The sequence below is a fragment of the Simochromis diagramma genome, unplaced genomic scaffold (genome assembly GCF_900408965.1).
Source record: "Simochromis diagramma unplaced genomic scaffold, fSimDia1.1 OVJJ01000421.1, whole genome shotgun sequence".
Taxonomy (NCBI): Eukaryota; Metazoa; Chordata; class Actinopteri; order Cichliformes; family Cichlidae; genus Simochromis; species Simochromis diagramma.
The window spans coordinates 10,584,042-10,609,749 of NW_024387250.1; the positions used below are offsets into that span (position 1 = coordinate 10,584,042).

The window sequence follows — 25,708 nt, forward strand, 5'->3', positions numbered from 1 at the left end:
AAGACATTAATTGGATTTAGCTAAGTTAAGTGGGCCATTCTAATGTGCATATAGAATATATATATTTTAAAATATACCGGTATGCTGTTTTATATGCGATCTTAGCCCTGTGACAGCCTAGCAACCTGTCCAGGGTGTAACCGCTGCTCACTCTATTACAGCTGACAGGCTCCTCCTAAGTTGAGCATGGCACGAGCAATCCTACCTGAATAAACAGTTAAGAAAATGGATGGATGAATTGCTATTACTAGTAACCACACTGAGAAAAGTGTAACAACAGTAGAGACAAATAGCATATAAATATGGGACTGTTTATGTTTATGTACAACAAACTTAATTTAGATGTATGTATGATTAAGGGATCACGTCAACCATCCATTTTCTAAAAATGAGTGTACGCATGAAGTGTAATGAAAAACTGGTGTGTTTGTTCAATTGTATATACACCCGTGGAGTAACAGGGGACTTCATAACTTTCATAATGGTTGCACATTTACATCTATTATGGGTTATCTATGCATGTAAATAACGTACGTGACAAGAAGGCATACAATTACATGCTGGAAAAAAGCTACTCATCCAACATTAAACTTTTGATGTAGTCCGTAAATACACGACACTTGACTTCATAAGTTAAAATGTCTAATGTGGTAATAAAAATCTGAATTTGGAGACATCAAAACTGGTTGCATATTCAATTCAATATCTGCTAAATTAGATGCTATTCTCATGTAATTACAATTATGCTTTTATATGTGCATAAATGTTACAAATGGGTCATTTTAGCCTGCTGGTAGGTGGTTGCTAAGCAACGTGATGACATCCCAATAGTTAACATAAATACGAAGGATTTAAGTTGTGACTGTGCGCTAACTGTGGCTGCTCGACTGCTATGGTATAGGAGGAGTTTATGGAGAAACAGGCAGACAGATATGGTGTGTTATATTAAGAGTTACTGTAAATTAAGTACTTGGATACAAAAAAACCCTGATAAATTTATCAATGGATTCATTTCTTCACCTGGTTAAAGTACCTCAGGAGTTTTTTTTAAAGAAGGAAGCAGATGTGTTGTCAATCTCACATCATTTGGGTTCCTTATAAAACATTTACAAACCCCTTTTGTAACCTTGTTTATTCTCAGGCTTCTTGTTGACTCCCTTTACAACATTTCTTGAGATTATTTTCATATCAGATTTATTATAAATTTGATGCTACTGGGTTGCAAAGCAAATATATATATATATATATATATATATATATATATATATATATATATATATATACACATACACATTAGGGGTGCAACGATACTCGTATCGATATTGAACCGTTCGATACAGTGCTTTCGGTTCAGTACGCATATGTATCGAACAATACAAAATTTGCAATTTATTTTATCAACTTTCCTTCTGACGATGCTGTCTGTGTTGAGCGCTCAGTGAATCTGCGTTCGACTACTCCGCCTAGGCTGCACTGTCTAGCGCAGATCCACTGAGCGCTCAACACAGACAGCATCATCAGAAGGAAGAGAGCAGGGCAAGCTAGCAGACAGAAGTTAAGCTCTCCTTGCAACATGGCAAATTGAACCTCCCCCACCCTCATTCAGATCTGGCGTTTGGAATTATTTTGGTCATGGACTAAAGTAAAACAGTATGTTGGATGTGCCACGCAATGCTCAATTACATGGGTGGGAACTAGTGTGTCAGCGCACAGTTAGCTCGTTAACATGTTAGCCGTCTAGCCCCACGCAGGGGTAGCTCCTTAACGGAGATTTGCCGTGTTGTGGCGTTAACGTCATTTCAACGAGATTAACGCTGACAGCACTAGTGGGAACACAACGAATATGACTGCACATTTACGCCGACATCATCCTAGTGCAAAGACAAGTGGAAGCAGACAAAAACAACAAGCATGCATGCTACAAACTTTACCCGGGTCATTTAGACAGCCGTTAGCACATGATTCTCCTTATGGGGACCTGATATGTTTAATATTGTGGCGAGCTCAGACAAGGAGGAGATGGAGGTATCGTTTGGTCTTGCTTCCCGTGAGCTAGCCAGGGAGCACAGCCGTTTATTGACATCTGCAGAAGAACACTGCCGCTAGCTAACTGCTCAGCGCGGCAACCGCACAGCAACAACAAAACACAGAGCGCCCTCTGACCCCGGAAGGACACACCGTTGCAGCGAGAAGGCGTCACCCGTCACTATGGCAACATAAGCAAAACATAACTGTACAAACAGAACCCCAAACAGCCCTGACCCGCTACATAGCCCCCACCTAAGGGGTCAGTCGTCCCCGACGACCCCATTGCCCCACACAAAGTCCTGCAAATGTCCAGGTGCCTTCTTTTGGCGCACCGGCCGGTCACGACCGGCAGGGGAAAAGTCACTCGGGTCAGAACATGGGGTGCCACCATCATCCCACTTCTGACACCAATGTGGCTAGCTCAGACAACGAGGAGACGGAGGTGTCGTTTGGTCTTGCTTCCGTGAGCTAGCCAGGGAGCACAGCCGTTTATTGACATCTGCAGAAGAACACTGCCGCTAACTGCTTAGCGCGGCAACCGCACAGCAACAACAACAACACACAGGGCGCCCTCTGACCCCGGAAGGACACACCGTCGCAGCGAGAGGGTGTCACCCGTCACTATGGCAACATAAACAAAACATAACTGTACAAACAGAACCCCGAACAGCCCTGTCCCGCTACAATATGCTGCTGAGAATATAGCCCAGAAGAAGCGTATAGTATAGCTTTTATTTTGGAAAGAGCCATTTCTCTGTAATAAACTCTCTTTTCCAAAGATGAGTGATTCCTCAATCAGATACAGGTGTTACCGCGCCAGATCCGCGGCCCCGAACCGTAGTAAGGAAACCTCTGGCAGTTACTTGAAGGTTCCGTAACTGACTCGTAGCCGGCAACAGCTTACTATACAGGTCAACTCAGCTAGCAAAAAGATCGAAGGAGGCGTAGGAAACTGCTTCACCGAACTTTATTTCTTCTCTAAGGCACGAACACCGCGTACAGTGGGCTGAAACAGTTTACTCACAGCGAGCATCGCCGACACAACTCTGGCTGTCGAGGGAGTTATTATATTCCTTTTATTTATTTTCTTTCTGTCTCTTCTGTAGCTAACCGTTACTTTTCCCCCTTCTCCGCTCTCTCTCTTCACACACACACCAGGCAGTCCCGCTAACACACATCCCGAATACATTTCCCATCAGGCTTCATCCTTAAAGGGCCATGCCTGTAACACAGGGCTTGCAAAATCGCTAGCCCGACATCCCGGGGCTAGCGATTTTTCCAGTCGAGCTACCAAAATCTATCTCTGCCCTGCCCTTCGGGCTATTGTAGGAAGGAAAAATATATGTCAATGCTTTTGCATTCTTTCGGAAATGTAGCTGGGTAATTATGTCATTGGCATCGTGAGCCACTGTCAATATGTGACATATTGAAATCGCGTTTGAATTTGCGCTTGTTTTTTGCTTTCACTTTGCAAATGTCCAGGTGCCTTCTTTTGGCGCACCGGCCGGTCACGACCGGCGGGGGAAAAGTCACTCGGGTCAGAACATGGGGTGCCACCATCATCCCACTTCTGACACCAATGTGGCGAGCTCAGACAACGAGGAGACGGGGGTGTTGTTTGGTCTTGCTTCCCGTGAGCTAGCCAGGGAGCACAGCCGTTTATTGACATCTGCAGAAGAACACTGCCGCTAGCTAACTGCTCAGCGTGGCAACCGCACAGCAACAACAACAACACACAGGGCGCCCTCTGACCCCGGAAGGACACACCGTCGCAGCGAGAGGGCGTCACCCGTCACTATGGCAACATAAACAAAACATAACTATACAAACAGAACCCCGAACAGCCCTGACCCGCTACAATATGCTGCTGAGAATATAGCCCAGAAGAAGCGTATAGTATAACTTTTATTTTGGAAAGAGCCATTTCTCTGTAATAAACTCTCTTTTCCAAAGATGAGTGATTCCTCAATCACAGTGATATATTTATTTTTTTAATTACTTTTGTTTCAGCAACATTAAATTTAAAAACTGTACTTTTGAGTTAAAATATATATTTATAATTTTAATAAATGACAAATTAAAAAGGCATGAACATTTTTTTTGTATTGAAAAAATATCGAACCGTGACACCAAAGTATCGAACCGAACCGAACCGTGAATTTTGTGTATCGTTGCACCCCTAATATATATATATATATATATATATATATATATATAGACATACAAAAAGGAGACAGACACCTGGAAGATCTCGGGGTGCGTTCTTCGTGGCCGAAGCCTGTGTGCAGGGATGATGCGTCGCTGGAAAGGGCAGTCACTGTGACCGCCCGCAAGGCCGTCCTGACACTCTGAGTTGGAGGAAGTCGACAGCAGGTCACTGAAGACACACACAGTGGAAGTTGATGTGAGTATGTGGAATATACTTGATTATACAGGCAGAGATTACGGTTTAGCAGAGGATGGAAACAGGCATTGACATAAGATGATGTTTAGAAAAGCTCATGGGAGCAGTTACAGACAGCATGCAGGTAGAGAAAGAAGGGAAAAAACAACAGAAAAATAAAAATTATTTATAATAGACAACTTGTTGCAGACAGATGAAGAGGGGGACGGGTGGAGCGTGGAATGAAGATATAACAGCAGTACCACATGTTGCCGGTAATGAGCTCTGCTCCTAGCGGCAGATTGAGAGCTCTCTCTGCATACAGCTTACGAGGCCTGTCTCCTGGTGACACAAACAGACACACTGAACTAGTCAGACACGCTCTATTTTGATAATAATAGCTTGGATTTGTTTAGCATTGCAGCCATCTGAGACTGAAGGGCTGAAAATCTTGGAGCCATTCCAGGAAATTGTCATATAATCTACAAGCTGCTATCATTGTGTGTGTGGGAAGCTGCTGGCAATGCTTCCCACACACACAATGTATTTGCACAGAAGATCATAATATTATTAGACCCCCCCAGATACTGACTGAGGATATTAACAGCACATGGTTGTTGATTGTGACTACAGGCAATTCAATTGTCTCCTGCATGAAACACATGAAATTTCTAAGAACTAACAAAAAGATAAGGCAGTCTAAACGCTGGACAAGACTAGCTACTTACGGTGTACAGTATGAAAGGTGTAGGCCTCTTCTTTGTTGGTAGCCTCTGGTCTGCAGATGACCTGCAGCATGGAGCTCTCAGATTGAGACGTTTGCGAAGGAAGGGAATCGTAATCCGGATCCTTTTCTCTGTCTGTCTGTGGACTGCAGACAAGAAACAGAATCAGCCAGAGATCCTGGATGCTAATAGATTATATAAGTGCTGTAAACATGTGCTTATATCTGTGTGTGTGAAATCAGCTGAAACATGTGAGAAGTTAATGGAACGCTTACCTGTCAGGAGAGACTATTGGGATCTGTGTAGGTGGTATAGCCTGTAGTGTGTTGGTAGGCAGACTGGTGGGTGGTTTGGGTCTCTCTGGTTTGTTGTCAGTGTTGCTATCGGTTACTGTTTCATCTTGTTTCGAAGTTGCACTTTGATTTTCTGTACATGGATTAAAGGAGATCATTTTAATCAAATGCACCTTTCCAACCTTTTTCTTCTATCTATCTTTCTTTACCTTCATCTGTAGCTTCAACTTCCTCCTTGCGCTCTGGCTTCTCCTCTTCTTGTGTACTGCCACCTCCCCCTCTGGTACTCAGGGATCCCAACAAGGAAACAAACTCCAAGAAGTTTGATTCATTGGGAATCTGGCCCTCCTTTGCCTCCAGGTCTGATTTGGAACTGGTCATGGTAGCCTGACAGACAATGAGAAATATTTGTGAGTTTTATGGGTGGTCATTTCCCAAATGGACACAGAAATACAAAGGGGCAAATATATCAACATACCGTGTTGTGTGAGCGGCCTGAAAGCAGAACTGCATCTTTCCCGCTGTCCATGCTCAGCCCTCGGATGTGAGTCCTCCCACCAGGTCCGTAGCGACCCAGAGTTTGGGGCAGGCGCAGGAACCCTTGTGAGTCCACGTTTGCTTCCAGAGGGTCCGTGTCATCTGGGTGGGAGTGGACGTCGATACCCGACGAGCTGTTATCATTTGTCAGCTGTGGACTAGGTGTGCTGTCAGCGGTGATTTGCAGACTAAGACGTTTCTGCTCTGGATCTGCGCACTCGAGCATGGTGGACTCAGAGCTGGTGGTTTCTCTGCATAAGTGGAACTCTTCACTTTGGCTTGTAGTCATGTGCTGTTTCGGGGTGAGGTCGTCCTCTGAGCAGATCACTTCCTCTCCCTCTTCCGAGTCCTGCTTCTCCTCCTCGGGGGAGTCGAAGGTGATGACGGGGATTTTGATGTGACTTTCTCCTGCATCCTTCTGAGCCTTGCAGGGTACACAGAGACATGTCACTTGTACTTTCCCTCGAACGTAACAACACCTCTGACATAAATCAACCGGCATTAAACAGCCGACAAACTGAACACCATAACACACACAGAATACAAAATCTGATCTTCTGCATATATTTGGAGACTTAGAAATATGTCTACCTAACAAACACTGTCAAATTCTTTTGCACTTTGAGTTTCATACACCAGCTAAGAACCAAACAAATGTATGAGAAAATAGTAAAGGTACACAATTTCAAAGTAGATAAAATAATAAAGAAATACAATGAAAACACAAAAAGACATTTAGATGCTGAATCAAATTTGAATAAAGGTCTGATTTCGCTGGGAAAAAATGAGCTTTTATACTGTTTACTGCTATCTTTGGTCATCTACAGCATGAACCTGAGAGCACTGAAGGAGATTGGTTTAAAACAAACCACTAAGGAAATTACTTAGACTACTAAAACTGGGTTAAGAACTGTCCAACACATTATTAAAACCTGGGAGCAAAGCAGTGAACCACGATCTTCTGGAAAGAAATATGTTGGAAAAACATCTTCAATGATGAACAGAGATCACTTCAAAGTTTAGTGAAATCACATTGTGAAAAAAATCAACAGCAGCACTCATGGTTAGTTTAATCGTGAAAGTAAGAGCATTTCCACACAAAGATAACTCTTTGTGGAGCATTAAAGAAACCACTTATCAGAGAGGCTAGTCAGAAAGAAAGGTTTCAGTTTGCAAGGGAGCATAAAAATGTGACCCTGACTGGGTGCATCAGGGTAAGAAGAGGTGGATGAAGTGATGATGGGGGCTGTGTTATGATCTAGGGTTGGTCAAATCCAGGTTCAGCAATGATATTTCCCCTAAAAATGTTGTCAACTGACTACCTGAAAGACCAGGATTTTCCATTAATGGATTTTTTTTCTTCTTTAAAGGCACGGGAATATTTCAAGATGACAATGCCAGCATTTATCTTTCAAATTGGTAAATGACCTGCATTTGTATAGCGTTTTACTTAGTCCCTAAGGACCCCAATGCATTCAGTCATTCACACATTCACACACTGGTGATGGCAACCTACATTGTAGCCACAGCTGCCCTGGGGCACACTGACAGAGGCGAGGCTGCCGGACACTGGCGCCACCAGGCCCTCTGACCACCACCAGTAGGCAAACATGGGGTTAGTATCTTGCCCATGCAGCCAGGAGGCAGCCTGGGATCGAACCACCGACCTTCTGCTCTGCCACCTGAGCTACAGCCAATTGTGAAAGAGTGGTTCAAGGCGCATGAGACATCATTTTCACGTATATCTGAAAATCTTTTTCAGAGGCGAACACTTAATCTCTACATCTGACCTCAGTTCAGCTCTAGTGACATCTGTTATTACAGTTCTCTTCAGCTGACCAAAAATGTATTTTAACACTTGCCAAGAGATGCCAAGGTTTCTACAGGTCAAAATTATTACTGGTGTTCAATGACCTGTGTGCCTGTGACATTTAAAATGATGAAGTCACCGTGATGCAACTACAGTTGGGTAGTGGAATGAGATCATTTTAACATTTTAAAAGCTATGTAAATAGGGACAACTCCAAGAAACAAACATTATGTGTTTAAAAGTAACTGAGTAATTGATTCTGACCTGTGCATTCTCCAAAAGGCTCTGCTTGACGCTCTCTTCCAACTGAGCAGCAGTCTGAGGATCACAGCTCATAGTGATGATGATCTTGACTGTGTCGCTGTCGTCCAAGTGAGCTGGCACAGGTCCGGGGCCAGAGTTGTCTACCAGAACCACTTCAATCTCATCAGAACAGTATGTCTCCTCCATAGCCTACTCATAAAGAAAAATACTCGTAATAAACCCGGCCCTTCAAATTCAAATTGATCAAACATGTCGTCCTACTCTTTTATGAGGTCTACCTGTGTAGGAGGTTCTGGGATTTCAATGACATGCTCCTGGTCCTCATGGGGAGTCTCCAGTGAGTTGTTGTTGGCATCTGAGGCCTGTTTATGCCCCTCACTCTCCTCCTCACTCTCCTCCTCACTCTCATCTTCACTTCCCTTGGAAGAAGGCAAACCTTCATCGGCTATTTCTCTGTCTGCAGTCTCTTTATCCTCAGAGTCTTTTTCCTCTATTCTGTCTTGCTCTGACTCTTTCTCTGCTGTCCTTTCCTGCTCCGACTGCTCTTTGTTAATCCCTGTCAAAGATCCCTTAATGTCTATCCCTTCTTTCACAGGTTCAGTTTCAATTGTTTCTGTATCAGTTTTCTCTATCCCACCCGCACATTCAGACTGGAGCTCCTCTTTTTCAGCTTGGGATGGGGGCCTCTGCTGGGCCTGCAGCAGGGGGGCAGCCTGATCAGGATTGGGGCTAGAGAGATCATCAGGAGATGGCTCTGGGCTTGGCTGCAAGCCTCCCTCCACAGGCCTCTCCTCTGCAGCAGTTCTGTCTTTCTCTGGAATGAAATGCAAATTCAATTTGTTGATTTTAAAGCGTAATATTAATAAAAGCCACAATAAAGCTTTAAATCCTACAGTGGAAATAGTATAATACCCATATTAGTTGGCTGCAGCAATAACACACACAATTCAAACTATTACAGTAGATATCTTCCCATTGGGGAGGAAGCTATAGATTCATCCTTCTACTATTAAAAACAAATGGCACCACTTTTGCACAATAATCTGGTGCATTGCACCCGAGGATTTGGATTTCTTTTTTTTTTCTTCCTTTTTCAATCAGCTGACTGGGCTCTTACTAATCACCAGTCCATTAGGTCATAACTTTACTGAAAGCAGTCAGCTGCTCATATTTGGCCGGCTGCTAACTCTGTGATGTTTCCTTGGGAGGAAGTTGTTGGCCTGGATCGTGTAAGAAGCCATCCAATACAGTAGGGAAGAGGAACAGCTTTCTTTCAGCACAGACTGATTTTGACAACACGCTAAACAGGAAACAGGTCTGTTACAATGAACCTTTCATGAGGGTTAAATGTGGAACTGCAGTTTTAAACTGCTGCATCCTGTCTTCACAGTTTTTGCATGCTTATCTCTTAGTCATATTGTTTGTGCCATTTTTAACATCCCAAATAACCACAAGGTAGTCTATTGGCATTGCTTCATACTTCATACTTAGTGTCAGTCTGGCCAAAGTTTCACTAGGTTAAAAAAAAATGAAACACTACAATTTGAGATGACTCGATCATTCCAAAACACAAAATCAATCTGCAGTTTACAAATAGTCACCATGGGGATGAATACAGTGCTATATAAGAACCAGTCCATTTGTCATGTTTTTTTCCTTTATTAGTTAACTATCTGTATCTTAGATTAGCATTACCTTCCACGGTCTTCACCTCATCTGACTTTGAGCAGTCCTGTATGGAGGACAATTCAAAAGGTTGGGATTACAATTTAGACATAACACAGTATCCTCACACTGCCAGGTGTTAATATTTAAACCTTCTCTCACCACCCCAATCAGTCCCGGGTCAGTTTCAGTCTGTTTCACCGTCACCTGGATCACTGAACTGGGACGCTTCCGAGCCAACGTAGTCATGGCAACACTGTCAGGGACTGTGCTGCTCTTCCTAACGGCCAAAGACATGAGATGAAAACAGACACAGTTAAGTAAGAATGTGAATAATGTAGCACATTTTTTTAAATACAGTGATGTACAGGTTAGAGATACAGATGAATAAAGAACACACAAATATACTGCTTTATACATGGAAATGAATTAAAACTCAATTTTAGTCCCAATGCAGTTAAAGGAAAACTCTAAAAACTGATGTAAAGACATTTTTTTGTTTATTTTTTAAAGCTGTTTACAGACTAACCCTAATGGTAAACACATAATCACCTGCTGATTTACTGCGATTGTATGAGCTGGGTCACCAAGAGGTGGAGCAGGATTCAAAAGTGCAGAGACATAAGAAACGGCAACACTTTGAAGTGCTATATTTGTGATAAGCAATACTTTAAAATTTGAGAAAAGGAACCTTTGAAGAGCGTCTCAGGATTTCCGCCACAGAGAGGCCTAAGAGGTTTAAATTAAGTTCTAATAGAAATATATTACCCTCAAAAAGTCCCTTCTCAGCGGTCAGGGCTTTATGAAAGTTCAAAAACTTGAGCTTGTGGAGCTCAAAGTGCCAAACAGTTCTAAAGGTCATACGTACAATTGCTAGAAAAATATGCTTGATTATTTTAGAGGAGGTGTTGCAAACATTTTGTGCCCAAAGTCTACCAAAGGGCAAATCAAAATTTCAGCATGCATCGTATCTGCCTTAAACAGTATCTCTATCATCTAAATTCTTCTGTCTCTTTTGGACTGTACTGTACGACTAAGGAAATCCTGGAAGCCCATTTGAAGCATCTAGACTTAGCATAAAACCCCTTTGCAAGAGTGTTGCCTTTAAGTTTTTTTTGCTTTGCAATAAGCTCGACAAGCGTATGTCTTTCACACAATCAAGTATCCTTTGCTGCCCCCAATTCAGGTCCAGAGTTGTTTTGATCTTTCTCTAAGAAGGGATGTTTTTCTGCCTCACAGCAGACTGTTTGGGAACTGCTTTAAAGTGTACTGCAGAAATGGCTGATTACATTTTTAAACACAACATCACACTTTTCCCTCTCATTCCCAGTTCAACAAACCAGACAGAGAGAGAGAGACGGAGAGGCTGGAGAGTGGTAGTCGAGTGAAATAAAAGGTGAATGAACAGAGGGAGCAGCATTAATGGAAAATCAGAAGTAAAGCAGAAGTAAAATATGGTTATTTTTTTATACTGGGTATGTTCTGAAATACAAATAAATATGCTCACACCTCCACTCAACCCTGCAGGAAGGTGCCAAATTGAGTGTGTGTGTGTGTGTGTGTGTGTGTGCATGCTGCTTGTCAAACAAACAGCCAAGATGTAACCTGGTCGCTACGATTTTATATAAAGTTTCACATGTAAAAGCCATAAAACAGCAATTGATACATCAGCGGACAGAGAAAAAATTAACAGTGTGAAGAAATCCTACAAGTTCCTTGGGAGGGAAATTTCGAGGAACAAGTACCTACTAAAACGTTGCAAGATGTCAACTGATTTGGAGTCTATAGTTGACATAAGTTAGCAGAGACAGAGACAGTCTATGGAACTCATTACATCAGTGCACCATTTTTAAAGGTGTATTTTAAATTCTATTTTAAATTCTAAAACACACTGACTCTTACAGATGAAAAAGTAGAAAGAAATACTTTCGTTTGTATTTCCTTTTTCATCTCAACTCAATTAAATGTAACACATTCACACAGAGAACAAGATTTTTTTGGTCTCTGTGCAGATCAAGTGTCTCAGTGAAGGGGCTGACTGAAGATCACTGACCTCTCCTCATTAGCTCGCTCACTCACCGAAACTGTACTTTGAGTCTTTGAAATGAAGTAGAGAGAGTGCATCCCACTTTGAGACACTTGATCATGAAAGTAATCCCATCTCAGACAGAGGGAGAAAAGCACAGAGACACATAAAGAGAAAGAAAGGCGGGACTAAAATGGAGAGTGATGCTTGGCTATGTTTAGTATTGGTGGTATTATTTTAAAATTGGGTCTCAGGCCTAAATGTATAATTTCATGTTAATAATTAAGCTGTGTCATTAGGGATTTATACCTCTGGCCTAGATCTTGTGTTGGTTATCCGAGTAGGGGAGCAGCTCAAGGCACAAGGAAAATTATTTCTTGGTAGTTATATATTTACAGCTATTTCATATTTATCCCACTCACTGTGTTTTTGGTTTTTACCTGATGCTGGGGGGCAGGCAAGAATCTGAGGCATTACTTTTCTTCTCCTGAGCTTTGCTGAGGTCAGAAAGGCTGCTGCGGACCACTGCCTCGCCCTCGTCGAACATCAAGTGCAGCCGATAGTTGGCGAGCTTGATAAGGACGAAGAAAACAGTGATGGAGGAGCAGTAGATGCTCAGAGCCATTGTAGTGGGAGGCAAAGCCTGTGGAGAAGAAAGGAAGAGCTTAGTCATATTGAAATCAGCATTTCCTGAATCTCCTGACTCCACCAGGACAGAGTTTGATTTAATTCTTCAAGCTTTAGCACCACCAATTTCTTTTGATTTATATTGCAACACAGCCTCAGCACACTGCAAGATCTGATTTTGATATATTGGTAGATTAATAAAGTTTACTAGTCCACTGGGGAGAAATTGCCCGTAGCAAAGAACAGGAATATCAAAGGCAAAGTATCATGCCAATCATGAGTCATAATGTCCCAGAGAGAGTTCTTGCTGTTTTGAATGTTTGCTATTGTCCCTCAACTTCCTTCCATCATTTATCCTGCGCTGAATACGACCTTCACAAAAAACGCTAAAAAACTTGAAATTTGAAACACCTTCCCTCGGAAAGCTTGTCTTGTTTCTGCAGGGGAAGCAGTGGATGTTTTCACACAGTCTAGAAACTGTCAGCAACAACAATTTAATATAGAATCAGTGCCAAAGTGTTTACCATCTGAGGTGTCAGTCACACATCACCATCTGCCTTAATAGCTAAAATATGTGACTGGCTAATTTCGGGATCACCAAAACAGATATAATCAGCAATTATCTTTGATAAACTGCTTACAAAAATGTACTCTGTGTACAATAAGCTGCCATTGCACTGTTTGCACAATCAAGTCACATTACCCTTTCAGTATTTGTACTGTTTTTCCATAATGTCTCGTATTAATTGCCTATTCACAAAGCAGGTGGAGTCAGCATCATCACAGCTAAGGTTAATGTGTTTGACCTATAGGTAAGCTGTATGGCAGAACACAGAGGTCACTGAAGATGTCCCTTCAAAGAAGAAGGGGTCAAATTTGGTTGTATTGTATTGTATTGTAGTGGAGGTTGGGCAGTAAAAGTCGAGACTATATATAACTAGGCTTTCTGCCTCTATCAATCACCATATAGCATGAAGCATCATCAGCCCGTGTATTGTCACTGGGAGTAATGCAGCCAGTGTCGCACCTTTATCAAAGCCCATGGCAGGAAAATATTAGTGAACCACATTTCACGCTTTCTGGCTCCACCACTGTCACATCCAGGAGCAGCCATGCTTTCACTTACTGCATGCGGGAGAAAAATACTGCGACAGTGCCCTTTTTCCTGGCCTTGTGTTTCCATCAGCTGCAACATTGCGTGATATTCCATTCTCCTACAGCTTGTGGTTGTTGTTTTTTTCTCCCAAGGATAAACAGGGGCATTATTACAATTTTACCTAGGTAGTGTGGGCACCTTACACCCCACGCACGGCCTTGAACGTCACGTTCCTCAATAAAAACTCACCAGATGGAGAGACAAGGGCAACATCAGGAGAAATATCCACAGATAGAGGTGACATGAGTTGTTGAATTTATTCTGGTCCGGGTCGTGGTACCAGCCCCCGGTCAGGGATGCCCAGACCCCCTGACGGAGGGTTTGCACAACCTGTGAGCCCATCTCCCCTCCTCTCCCCTCCTCTCCGCTCAGGTTGGACTGGCTGATGGTGATGATGATGATGATGCTGGTGCTGCTAGGCTACAATGAAATGATCTCCTCTATCTAATCATGCATGCTACTGTCGCTACGCCTCCATGTTGGCGCGACGCAGCTTGACTCTTGAGTCTTTCCTTTCATGGCTCGGTCTTCCTCAGCGTTGTCCTCTCGTCTGCCGTTTCCCATCCCAGTGTCGATGCGTGCATTGCTGCTGCTGTTGCTGCCGCCGCGGTCCTCATCATGTTCGTCTCTATCCTTCCTCTCTCTCCTCTCAGGCTTGCCTGTACAGATGCGCAGCTCTGACCACCCCCTCCCTTCTGTCTTTTTCACTCCTCCTCTCTCCATATCCATCCATGTCCATTATGCGAGTTCCACCTTCAGTCAAACACTTTGCGACATGCAATCAAGCCACGTTGTGCATTACATACAATGTATTTGTATCCTATGTACAGACCATGAATTGCGCACAGTATTTAAAGGTTTTAGAGCTTACGTTTAAAAATAATGTACAGCGGTGCAAACATGCAAAACATATTATATTATATTATATTATATTATGCATGTGTCTTTTTGTGGTCCACTATCGTTATAATTTCCCTGAAGGCGCGCTCTCTTCATGCATTCCTACAGTGACTCCTCCCCCTCCCCCCTGCTGCTGCTGCTTTGGTCACGTGTCAGGTGTCCACCAATGAGAGCGCAGCGCAGCTTGCAACGGGAGCACCAGCCGTGTCCCCTGATCTTGTGTCCAGCCACTGCTGGGTCCGACTCCGTCTGGCGAGAACGTTAGCGGGGTCTTGTTTTGATTAAAGTTGACGGATCTTTTTCAGTTTCATATTTTATACCCTGTATTGTTGTGTGGAAGTACAGGATATATACTGTGGTTCCCGAGTACTTATCCGTTGGCTGTTTTTTCCCCGCACATCACCGAAAGAGAAATAAACTTTGGAATTAACCGATCTCAAAGTGGAGAGGAGCAACTTTTCCAACAGGCTGACCTATGCTAAGCTAATCAGCTAAGCCAGAAGTCTGGAATGCAGTTGAAATTCCAGTTAAAAGTCCACAAAGGAGCGCACGAACCGTCCGTTTCGCTATTCGGTGACTATATGAGATTTACTAGAGACTCTCACAGTGAAAGCTACTCCGCGGAGCCTCTCCGTATTTGGTCGGAATGGACGCTGCAGGTGCACCTCTTGAGGCACCTGCGAAAACTTGGTAACTTGAGAGCTAACTTTAGCCTTTTCACGTTAGCATTCAGTAGAACCAGACCGTGTTTTGTGATAGCTTTAAATTAATTTGGCTTGGCAGTTAATTGTTATTTTTCGCTTTACTGGCATTAACCGGGAGCTTTAAAAAGCGTCGTTAGCTAACCCGTATTTCGGCTAACTTAGCCAGCAACCTCGCTAGCTAGTTATTGACCCTCACACTTGTACCGGAGTGGCGACGTGGATACAGACGCGCTCTCCCACGGGACTTTGGACACAGTTTGACCACAGCGTGGAGTGCACAAGGATACCCCCTCCTCTGTTTTCATCGGATAGTGTCTTATATGTGACAGCATGAGGATTTCAAAAAGTTACAAGTTACCTTTTTAAAGTTTTCATTTTGTCCAAAAAGCGCTGCACCCTATGGTGTCGCTACGGCCACCGAGAAATGGATGTCTCGCAGGCCGCTTTCCCAAACGGTGAAGGGCGGCCGGGCGGCGGTGGGACCGGGGAACATGCTTGGGCAGAGTCCCCCTCAGTTCGGGCTTGGGCTCACTCTGCCCCGCTGTGCCCAACTCGATCCCTGTGGACCGCTGCTTATGACTACGAGGCGAGCGGCGAGGACGAACTCAGCCTCAGGCGAGGTGATGTAGTAGAAGTCCTGTCCAAGGACGCTGCGATCTCCGGGGACGAGGGATGGTGGACGGGGAAAATCAACCACAGGGTAGGGATTTTCCCTTCCAATTATGTCACCTATCAGCCCGCTATATACCGTCTCCCAGCTACAAGTGTGTCGACGGGGGTACCAGAGCGAGTCCCGAGCTCGCCCGTCCAGATCCCTTTTAGTGAACTGGTATTAGAGGAGATCATAGGCGTGGGTGGATTTGGTAAGGTTTACCGGGGCACATGGAAAGATCAGGAGGTCGCTGTGAAGGCGGCTCGGCAGGACCCAGATGAAGACATAACGGCAACCGCCGCCAGTGTTAAACAAGAAGCTAAACTTTTCTCGATGCTTCAGCACCCCAATATTATTAAACTGGAAGGGGTGTGTTTGGAGGAGCCTAACCTGTGCCTGGTCATGGAGTATGCTCGAGGCGGGACACTGAACCGGGCGCTGACCGGAAGGCGGATCCCTCCACACATCCTGGTCAACTGGGCTGTGCAGATTGCACGCGGGATGCACTATCTACACGAGGAGGCCGTGGTACCCATTATCCATCGTGACCTGAAATCTAGCAACAGTAAGCAAAGATCGATGTGTGTGATGTTTGTGATTAAGACAGATAAATTGAGGTAACATAACTTGCAGAAGGATATTTTGCACTTCATCTTTTAGTCATTTATGTTATGTTAGTTATGCTTTGGTTTCATTCTGCTCTGTCACTCTTTAGGTGTTAACTAACTCTTTTAAATCACTTGTTTCATGTTTCTATCATCCCAGAATATGTGTCAGCGCTGTTTTGCAACTCCACATGTACCAACCTGTCACACAAATAATGATAGTTTACCATTTCCTTAGTCACATGACACATTTGGAAAGGTTCAGTGTATGTTTATTAGTTATTTGGAAGCACAGCATTGTGACTGCAATATGAGGTTGCCTATTTCTCACGTTTCACCACAGCTGCCATAGTACTGCTCTGCACTCATGACATCTTACAGTTTAAGAAGTTTGTGGTTTATGAAGTGGTGGGGGATGCTATTAAGAGGATGTGAAATGAAGTCAGTTTGCTCAGCTGGGCTGCTCCCTCTTGACTCATTCCTTATCCTTTGACTAACACACACACACACACACACACACACACTTGCTTTCCAGACCCCTCTCCACCAGCAGGTGAAATGCTGTTCAAATAAATTCGGAGATTTAACAAACATATTAGGTAGACACAATCTGTTAACACTATCGGGCCATGTCCTTCATCACCACCTGGCAGTAGCAAAGTTCATAGGTGGAAAAAGAAATCATATGGAAGTTTGGTTTAGGCTTTTTAAGAAATATAACCTTTACGTAATGGATTTTCAACAGAACTACAACTGCTATAAACATTTGGTTTAGGAACAAAAATTCTTGAGTAGGTCTCACTTTTGAGCCTTTAAAAAAATAACAGTTCATTTAGCTGCACTTGGTACAGTGTATTGGGCCAACTGTGCCGGTTCCACCATGGACTGGTAATTGACAACAGGCCAGAGAACTTTCCCAGGACTGAATAATGAATGGACAGGTCTTGATGAGAAAAAGGTTCTGACTCGCATACCCACTGACACAGGCTGCTCACTTCAACTCAGGTGTGTTTATGTGTGTAATTTGACTCCAAACACTTTTTCTCCCTTTTGTGACCGGAGACGCTTATCAACCCTGGGCCATGTGGGGAACAGCTCCAGTGCACTGATCCCTTATCTCCAGCTCTGGGAAGCAGTGTGTGAACACAGGGGCGAAACCTGTGAAATGTACACATACCAGACCCTCCGTAATCATAGGTCAGGACGTGTGATTGGATTTTAAAAAGAACTGTGATGCACAAAGTCCCATGTATGCATGTATATGTTGTTATTGCTTCTGCTTCCAAATTTTTTCAGTTATTGGTATTATTAATTTTTAACAGCTTTATGATAAACTACTTAATATAAAATGTGCTGATTTGGGTCTCTCTGTGGTTCGAAGTTAGCAGATACCACTAAAGTTGTGATAAACGTCACACTCTTCTCCGCTGATGTGACAACCACACAATCTTGTGATCTACTTCATTGGTCACAGGCATGGAGAGTCTCCTAGTCACAGAAATGCTTGAGCAATGTGGTATGTTGCGGTGGCATGCTGTAAAGGCTAAGACTATGGCAAATGTAAAGGGAAGTGGCAAAAGTAAGAAAATTTGTACTAAAGTGCTCTAACTGAGGCATTTTTTTGCTATGGCAATAAAAAAAACAAAAAAACCTTTTAAAAAGTCATAAAAGCACAGCTCTGGCTTCCTCTAACAGTCCAGTCCAGAGACATGTTAACTTAAATTAACTTGTGATTCTGTATTGCCCGTACCCGCCTCCTGGCCTATGGTAGCTGCGATGCCTCCTTCTCCCCCCTCCCTGCTCTGATAAGGGCAAGCGGAAAGACGATGGATGGATGGATAAAAGCACATAAGCACTGTGAAATGCTACAATAATAACATACCAATGTGTAAGAGCGCTTCCCTACAAATACATATTTTCAATATATGCAATTTCAATAATTCATGCTGTTTTGGGTGTTTCTATTGATAATCAATGTTGCCTATGGATACTGTTAACTTATTAATAATAATTTGGACTATAGCTATAAGTTACTAGCTTTTGTAGCCATCAGTAAAACATAATCATCACATTATTTTGAAATGCGTTTCATGTTGATGTGTTTTTGTGCGTGTGACACACTTGATTAAATGTTATGAACAGTGTAGAAGAGCCCCACCCTTCAAGCAGTCTTATTTAGGATGAAGCTTTGTGTTAATTATAGGGCAGATGGAGAGAAAGGATTTAACTGCTGTTTAGACTGTTTGAGCTAATCGGATGTTTGGTGAACATACACAAACAGACTCCTCCAAACAGGCACAGTGCTGCTAACGCAACTCTTTATGTTTGTCCTGCCACTTCACTGTGACCTAGATATAGCATAGGCTTTTATTAAAGGATGACCGTTTAAACTAAAATTAGGAGACTTTGATTAGTGTGTTTCTGCAAAGTTGAGGTATAATGAAATTCTGAACTCAGATCTCTATCACATAGCTGAATGAAGAGCACAATAATAAGCAATGCCTACAGAAAGAGGACAGAAAATTATGCCAATAGTCGATTTTTCAGAAGTCTGAAAATCTGAAGTCAATATAAAGTACACTCTAAATAAACTGAGAATGGATGGCACTGTATGTGTTTGTGTAGAACTAGGGTAGCAAGTTCACAAAAGACTCTCTCCTAAACACAAATAGAAAAATGGCACCCTGGGGCGTGTTGGGTTGTTTTCCCAGTTACAAAAAAAGAGGGGGAGATCCAGCTTAGGAAAGTTGTTGCATCTGCTAAAGTTCCCAGTTGTCTGTTTGCTTTGGCATTATGTGTGCTTAGGTCAATCAGAAAAGCATCTAAACATTTGTACCGATCCACATTAATGGCATTTGATATCTGTTGTGCAGTTTTTGTCATTTTTAATTCTGTTGTGTTTTGAGTTGTTGATTTTGAGACATTTTGTTCTGTCAGACTGTTTCATTGTCTTCTCTCAGTTTAAACCAGGACTTGTACAAGTATACACTAAACCTTTCAGGCTTTACTCAACTCTCTGTCTGTCATTTATCAACTTGGAGTGTACACATGCTCCACACAGGCAAACATACAGCTATTTGATCAATGATTAGCCTGTAAAGTAATATGTTGGAAGTCAGCAAGATTTGCCCAATCTCCTTTGTGTTTTTCAACCTAATCTGTAAAATCCCAGCCTGCAGGGAGGAATGTTGCTAATGAGGATAAAAGCTTAACATACGTTTACACAATGGACTGGTCAAGCAGCGGTTGCTAGGCTACTGTGGCCAGAAGAATGGCTAGGACTCGGAGGGTCTCAAAGCCCTCGTTTTGTTTTGTTCCGTTCATATTTAATCTCCCAGAGAGCAGCGGTACTCTTTTATTGCCACAAACTAAGGGGGTTTCCCTTGTTACTTCGTTATTTTCCTCCTTGCTCCATCCTGCTCCCACTTGCCACTTCTTATTTTTTGTGGCTGCATTTGAGCCAACATTTGTTTTTGTTTCTTTTTTAATCTTTAAAACATTAGCGTTATAATTTAAGCAGAGAGTTCTTCTTTAGCTTCTTCTTTAGAAAATGGGGTTTGTTGTGGTGACATTTATGGAGTTTACTATGAAACAACCCTGCGGCTTGTTATGTGCACTGGAAATTTTCCAGAGTAGCTCTGTGTTGGGCATGCAACTTGCATGTTTAGGGTTTCTAAATGTAATTTGTACTGTATGTCCACTAAACAGACAGGGACTTTTCCTGGCTAAAACAGGGCCTCTGATGGTTTAGCATATATCTATTCAATTCTGGTCAAGAATGCCAAAGTTTTATGAGGATAAGTTTATGGCTAATTTTGGTTGGAATATTTTGCCATTTTCACCCTTATTGTGCTTACTTTGTTTAGTATTATTCATTAGATTCATCCAGGTCCTCCCTTTTTGTGTTCTAGTCCACTATGACTTGCATAATTTTCCTAAAGTTTGAGCAGGTGGATTCCATAAAGCAGCAAATATGAGCAGGAAGTCACACTGAAACCTGGCCCTGAGCCAGCACGCATAATCATTGGAGTTTCACACATATTTTGGTGCAAGCAGTAGTATGCCAGGAATGCATGCTTGAATGCCATTGAAACTGATAGAGTTCATTTGGAGCGTGTGCAACTGCATCCTCCCATCAGTCTCTGCCTTTTGTTAGACTTCAACACACTGTCTCTGTGTTCCCCTCCCTCTCCTTGTTTCTCCACACACTCATCTTCTGTAGATTAGTGAAGACCTGACAGATGCCACAGAAGCGCTGGAGGGATTTCCTTTCAGACCTGTACACTGAAAGTGGCACAGATGTAGCAGGCAGTGAAAAATTTAGAATAGCCAACACCACTGAAGGATAATATTGTGACAGCCACCAGATTTCAGTGCTTAGCCTTGTGCATAACAAGTGACCCTGTTATGTCCAGTGCTGTATGTTGCACACATAAATTATGGGCTTCTCAGCCAGGTTATAACTGGCTGGAAAATGCCTCAACATACATGGATTCAAGTAGAAAATGCAAGTTTTCCAGGCTTAAGAAAGGCAGTAAATAGGCCCTGTAATCATATTGTGAATAATAAATGTATCTGCCATGAATGTGTTTTTGCTGGAGCTAAAAATAGATTTGGAAGAAATTACTGAAGTAGAAAGCAGTGATTCACCTATCAAATATTTTGTACCTAGACTAAGAGGAATGGCTTACCAGCTTGGTGCACTGTTAGCTTTGTTAACTTTGAATAGCCTTTGCTATCATCCCTCGAAACCATCTTACTTCTGTAGGAACAACTTTTTAGACAAAACTTCTTTAAACTCTGTTTTTCTTTACTAGGTCACAATGCAAAGCGAAAACAGGCTTGAAGTAGCTCAGAAACAGTGTCCCTGAAGATAATCTTTTTTTTCTTCACTGTATTTTGTGTTATCTTAGTCTACAATTGAATAAGAAGAATATAAGCGAAAAGTTACCAAAGCTTGACTATGTGTTGCAGGGCAACTTTTCTCTGGCTTCCCACAATTACCCCTGGTGACACACAGACAGTTACTGCCTGTATTTTCTCTGACAAGAGAATGGGCAGAGGGGAGAGAGGAGGAGTTGAGATGCTTTCACTGTGTTTTTTATGACCTCTCCCTGACTGCACCTATTGTTGCAGGGCCGGGTGAAAAGGAAAAGGGCCCACAGCTGAGAAGAGCTGCCTTCCAAATCAACCAATCCCCTCCATTTGCCTCTGTAGCTCACTAGCACATTGATAGATGCTAGTGTAGACAAAAAAAAAAACTAGCTGCATACTTCAAACATTTGATATGTTTAAATTGGCCTATTTAAAGGTTAATTCAAGCTTTTACAGACCCAAAGGAGGAGAGGAAGAGGATAGACAAAGAGCAAGTGGCCCAGGGAGATGTGACCATGATAGATGGATTTAACCAGCCATTAGCCCTGATCCTTTTCCCATCGACCAGAATGCCTGGGGGCACTCTCCTTTCCACCAGTATAGACAGACCAGTCACTGAATATTTAGCAGCCTTGTTTCTGCTTACTACAGGAAACTCCCTTGCGCTCATGCTTAGTCAGTTGGCACGGTTACGAAAATACTGCCACATCAAGTTAGGAGACCACGCTTTAAACTCTGTAAATATTTTTACTGGCGCATCGGTATATGGTTTCTGTTTAATAGCACCTCTAAATAGTAATATGTTACTGAATAACATGAGTTAACTTTAGAATGATCATGCATCTACGGCTTTTTGTAGTGTTTTTTTGGGGTTTTTTTTTAAATCTAGGTTTTGATTGTATTTTTTTTCTGGAATTTAAAGAGTGCTTTTCTACTTTACTATGTGTTCATATATAGGACTTTTTATAGCCATGGATGACACTAAGTCTCATTATTCAGATAAATGCCATAGAAATATTCCCTTAAATGCATTAAAAGCACTAAGCTGCACCATCTCCCAAAACTGTTTATTTTCATGTATAACAAATTTGTTGCCATTGCAAGTGTTTTAGGGGTTTTTCAGTTCATTAGAGGTCCGAAAAGTGTACAGTTTTGTTTTTTTTACCTTGAGGGGGAGAAAGCAATGAGAAGAAGCGTGGGACCTGCTTTGAACATAGGAGCTCTGCTTCTGATCTTCCCACTGTTCCAGTATGAAAGATGGGTCTGCCTCAAGATCCACTGTTGGGAAGGGAAATTAAATGGGGGGCTGGACTGAGGGTGGGGTCTGCCTTGGAGGCATATTCATCTCCAGTTGCGCTGAGGTGTTGTCTGTTTCAAAACATTTTCTTTTCAAAAGAGTGAGAGAAAAAGCCACAGACGAAGCAAACATACATTCTGAAATATAACCTTTGAAAAAGACGTCTTTAGCACAGACTACAAACTATTACAGGGCCCTTGCAATGCTGATAACAGGTTCATATTATAAAATTGTATACACTGCCAATTGTTGTTCAGGGAAATAAAAAGGACAGTATCTAATCAATTGTTTTTATTACACTGTGGCCAGTTGCTTGTGACACCCAACTGTAATGATGATATGATTACAGATTACACACAGCAGCATTTCCAGATTTCTCTAATACTTTGTTACCTTTGTGGAAAGAGGTACCGTAATAATATTTGAAAAGTGCACACCCCCTGTTAAATAGGTCCACCTTTCTACATTTTCATTAAGCGATGTTTACAGGCTTGATTTAAATCAGAAAATTCAAATGATACATTTTTAGTGCTGTTTATATTTCTGAAATAAAACAGACAAGTGAACAGAACAAGTTAGGATATTTTGTTTAAAGAAATCACCCTAGTATGCTTGTAAAGGCTTCTATTTCTCCTGGCATCTACGTCTTTGAGCATGTGCAGTTTAGCGTTTCCACTGAACTGACCTGTGAACTGTGAACAATGCAGTTTAATAATTTGGTTTCCATTACTGCTGTTTAAAAAAATATCTTTTCAGAATAGGCCTTAGTTGGTCTGTAGGTACTAAATTGACCAATTTTTTTTTTAATTTTTATTTTTAATTTTTTTTGTATTAGAGCAGATGTAATGGCTTTACATGTATTAACATTACACTTGCATCCAAAAAATATGTTTCAAGTAAAAGGCTGGTTTGGCCTGGGGTTTGACTTTAAGTGGGATCCTTACAAGAAATCTACTTGAGTAGCTTTTTATTCCTTTGAATTGCATGTCCTCAACGTTGTTTAAAAATAAATTTAGCATCAAAGTCTCAAACCAATGCAGTGTTTTCAGTAGGGCTGTGCTATACCACATCATCTGCAATAATAATTTCAATGTTTTCAAAAAGTAGAGCAGATTTTGTTGAAATATTGTTATATATTTTTACTTTAGAATATGGTGAAGAGATCATAAGAGGTGGACTTCAATCAAAGATTGGTGATATGTGTTGCAGGTGAGCCATTAGTCATACAAAGTCATGTAGGCTTGTCCTTACCCATTTATCTCACCATTACTAATTTTACTAACAAATAAAGTGTCATCTCATGACTTCACAGGATAAGTTAGTACTATCCACATACCATAAGGCACACTGTGTGGCCCAAACACAGTAGTTTCACTGCTGTTCAGGGTAGTGTATTTCTCACTTCCAGCACGAAGTGAAAGAATGTAGACCAATACAGGGATGGGCATTTCAAGCGAAAATTCTATACGACTTTCTTGGAAGAGAATCCCAAACGAGAACCTCTCTCAAGTGACAATGTGTAGTTGTTTCAGACTTGAGTCATACTAGCTGGTGCAGTTTTTTTTACGTTTGTTTTTGAAGGAATTCCACACGAAACTTTGACAGCTGTCACACATGCTTTACCCGTCTAACACCTGAAAGTGAGCAACATGTTCAGCACAATCCTATTACAGAACAGAAGAAGACAAGTATAGCTGTAGTCTAATCGGGTGTCACAAAGTGCACAAATATACATCTTGCTTCAATAATTAGTTTAAAGACACATTTCACTTTTCACATACATGTGTGCAGACTAATGCATGTCCCACATATTATTTTGCTTCAGTAATAAAGAGATGCCCCAAAATATGTTTATATGAAAATATACCTTTGCTTCATAAGGACATACGAGCATCAGTTTTTAATTACTCCTTGGGTAAAGCAGCTAAGGTTTACATAACGTATGTTGAACATTAGTAGAGCTTTAAAAATTTCCTATAAAGATGTTTGAGTTAACAGAGTGCCTGCAAATGTGTGCTACTGTAACATGGTAATGATTAATAAATTGAGATAAAATATTGTGTATACTGCCAGTTCTTCACGAACTTTACTCAAGTTCTTCAAAAAAGTTGAAATGAAACAAAATAATAGGAAAATTGTAATAGAAGGTTTCCTGAAGTTGAATTCGCAGTATTGCATTTGTGTAGATCAGGGGTGTCAAACTCCAGGCCTCAAGGGCTGGTGTCCTGCAGGTTTCGATATCACCCTGGGTCACCTTAATCAAATGATTAGTAATTACCAGGCCTCTGGAGAACTTCAAGACATGTTGAGGAGGTAATTTAGCCATTTAAATCAGCTGTGTTGGATCAGGGACACATCTAAAACTTGCAGGACACCGGCCCCTGAGGCCTGGAGTTGGACCCTCCTGGTGTAGATCATAATTTCCCTTCACTACAAAGTAGCTTCTTATTTATTATTGGTTCTGTGGTTTCCAGGAAAGGGGCTAAGCTAAAGAACCTAGAACAGCACCAACACAATTAAGGATAGCCCACAGAGCAGTTGTTGTTTAACAGCTACAACATGTAGCTCTGCAAAGCACCAACGCACAGTTATTCTGGTCCCATGCTTTCCAGGGCTGTTATATTCAAACCTTTTGTTCAAATGTGTAGCCAAAATTCTATAAATTTGTCTTCATTTTTATTGATTCCACTTTATGCTTGGTTAGAAGTATACATTAGAATAATGGTTCACTTATAGTAGTGCTTTACATCTGCGCACTGTACCATGTGCCTCCTCAGACCTGATGCAGACCTGATGTAAAACTGGTACTAAAATGTCACATAAGCACAAGGTTAATAAAACAAACTATAACTAGCATGTTTATTTTGCTAATGAAATGGCTTGTATTCTTTCAGTGTAATGAGCAGTTTAAGTAATTTTTATAGTCTGTACATCTACATACAGGCTATGATTTTCAGATCTTTCTCCCTTTTAGTAAAAGCAGTTGGTAAACATTTATTAGTTCCAAGTCTAACATCAATAGTTCAGTTGGACTCAAGATTGCTGAACAATTCATACACACAAGACCCAACTAAAAATGAATACATAATCACCCACTATGATGGGTGCATAAATTACACCAGGTTAGCTACAATTTGTGTTTCTGATAGTAGCTGAGCTGC

The 25,708-nt window shown here is 41.9% G+C and overlaps 2 protein-coding genes across 4 annotated transcripts in view; one reads left to right on the top strand and one right to left on the bottom strand.

Moving 5' to 3' along the window:
• The window catches only part of pcnx2 (pecanex 2), a 39,874-nt gene extending 25,703 nt beyond the window's left edge, over nt 1-14,171 (bottom strand). The window contains exons 1-12 of the mRNA XM_040001103.1: nt 13,704-14,171; nt 12,172-12,374; nt 9,868-9,985; nt 9,736-9,772; nt 8,319-8,854; nt 8,041-8,229; nt 5,908-6,390; nt 5,639-5,816; nt 5,412-5,562; nt 5,140-5,282; nt 4,675-4,753; nt 4,270-4,405 (exon numbers count right to left, since the gene is read on the bottom strand). Coding sequence (XP_039857037.1) covers nt 4,270-4,405; nt 4,675-4,753; nt 5,140-5,282; nt 5,412-5,562; nt 5,639-5,816; nt 5,908-6,390; nt 8,041-8,229; nt 8,319-8,854; nt 9,736-9,772; nt 9,868-9,985; nt 12,172-12,374; nt 13,704-13,856 — 2,406 coding nt within the window. The 5' untranslated portion in view covers nt 13,857-14,171. The remainder of the gene's footprint in view (nt 1-4,269; nt 4,406-4,674; nt 4,754-5,139; nt 5,283-5,411; nt 5,563-5,638; nt 5,817-5,907; nt 6,391-8,040; nt 8,230-8,318; nt 8,855-9,735; nt 9,773-9,867; nt 9,986-12,171; nt 12,375-13,703) is intronic.
• Nucleotides 14,172-14,604: 433 nt separating this feature from the next.
• map3k21 (mitogen-activated protein kinase kinase kinase 21) overlaps nt 14,605-25,708 on the top strand; it is a 29,055-nt gene continuing 17,951 nt past the window's right edge. Inside the window, exon 1 of one of the 3 annotated variants that reach the window (XM_040001199.1) lies at nt 14,605-16,335. In XM_040001199.1, coding sequence (XP_039857133.1) covers nt 15,543-16,335 — 793 coding nt within the window. In that variant the 5' untranslated portion in view covers nt 14,605-15,542. The other 2 variants (XM_040001198.1, XM_040001200.1) reach the window with 2 other exon arrangements.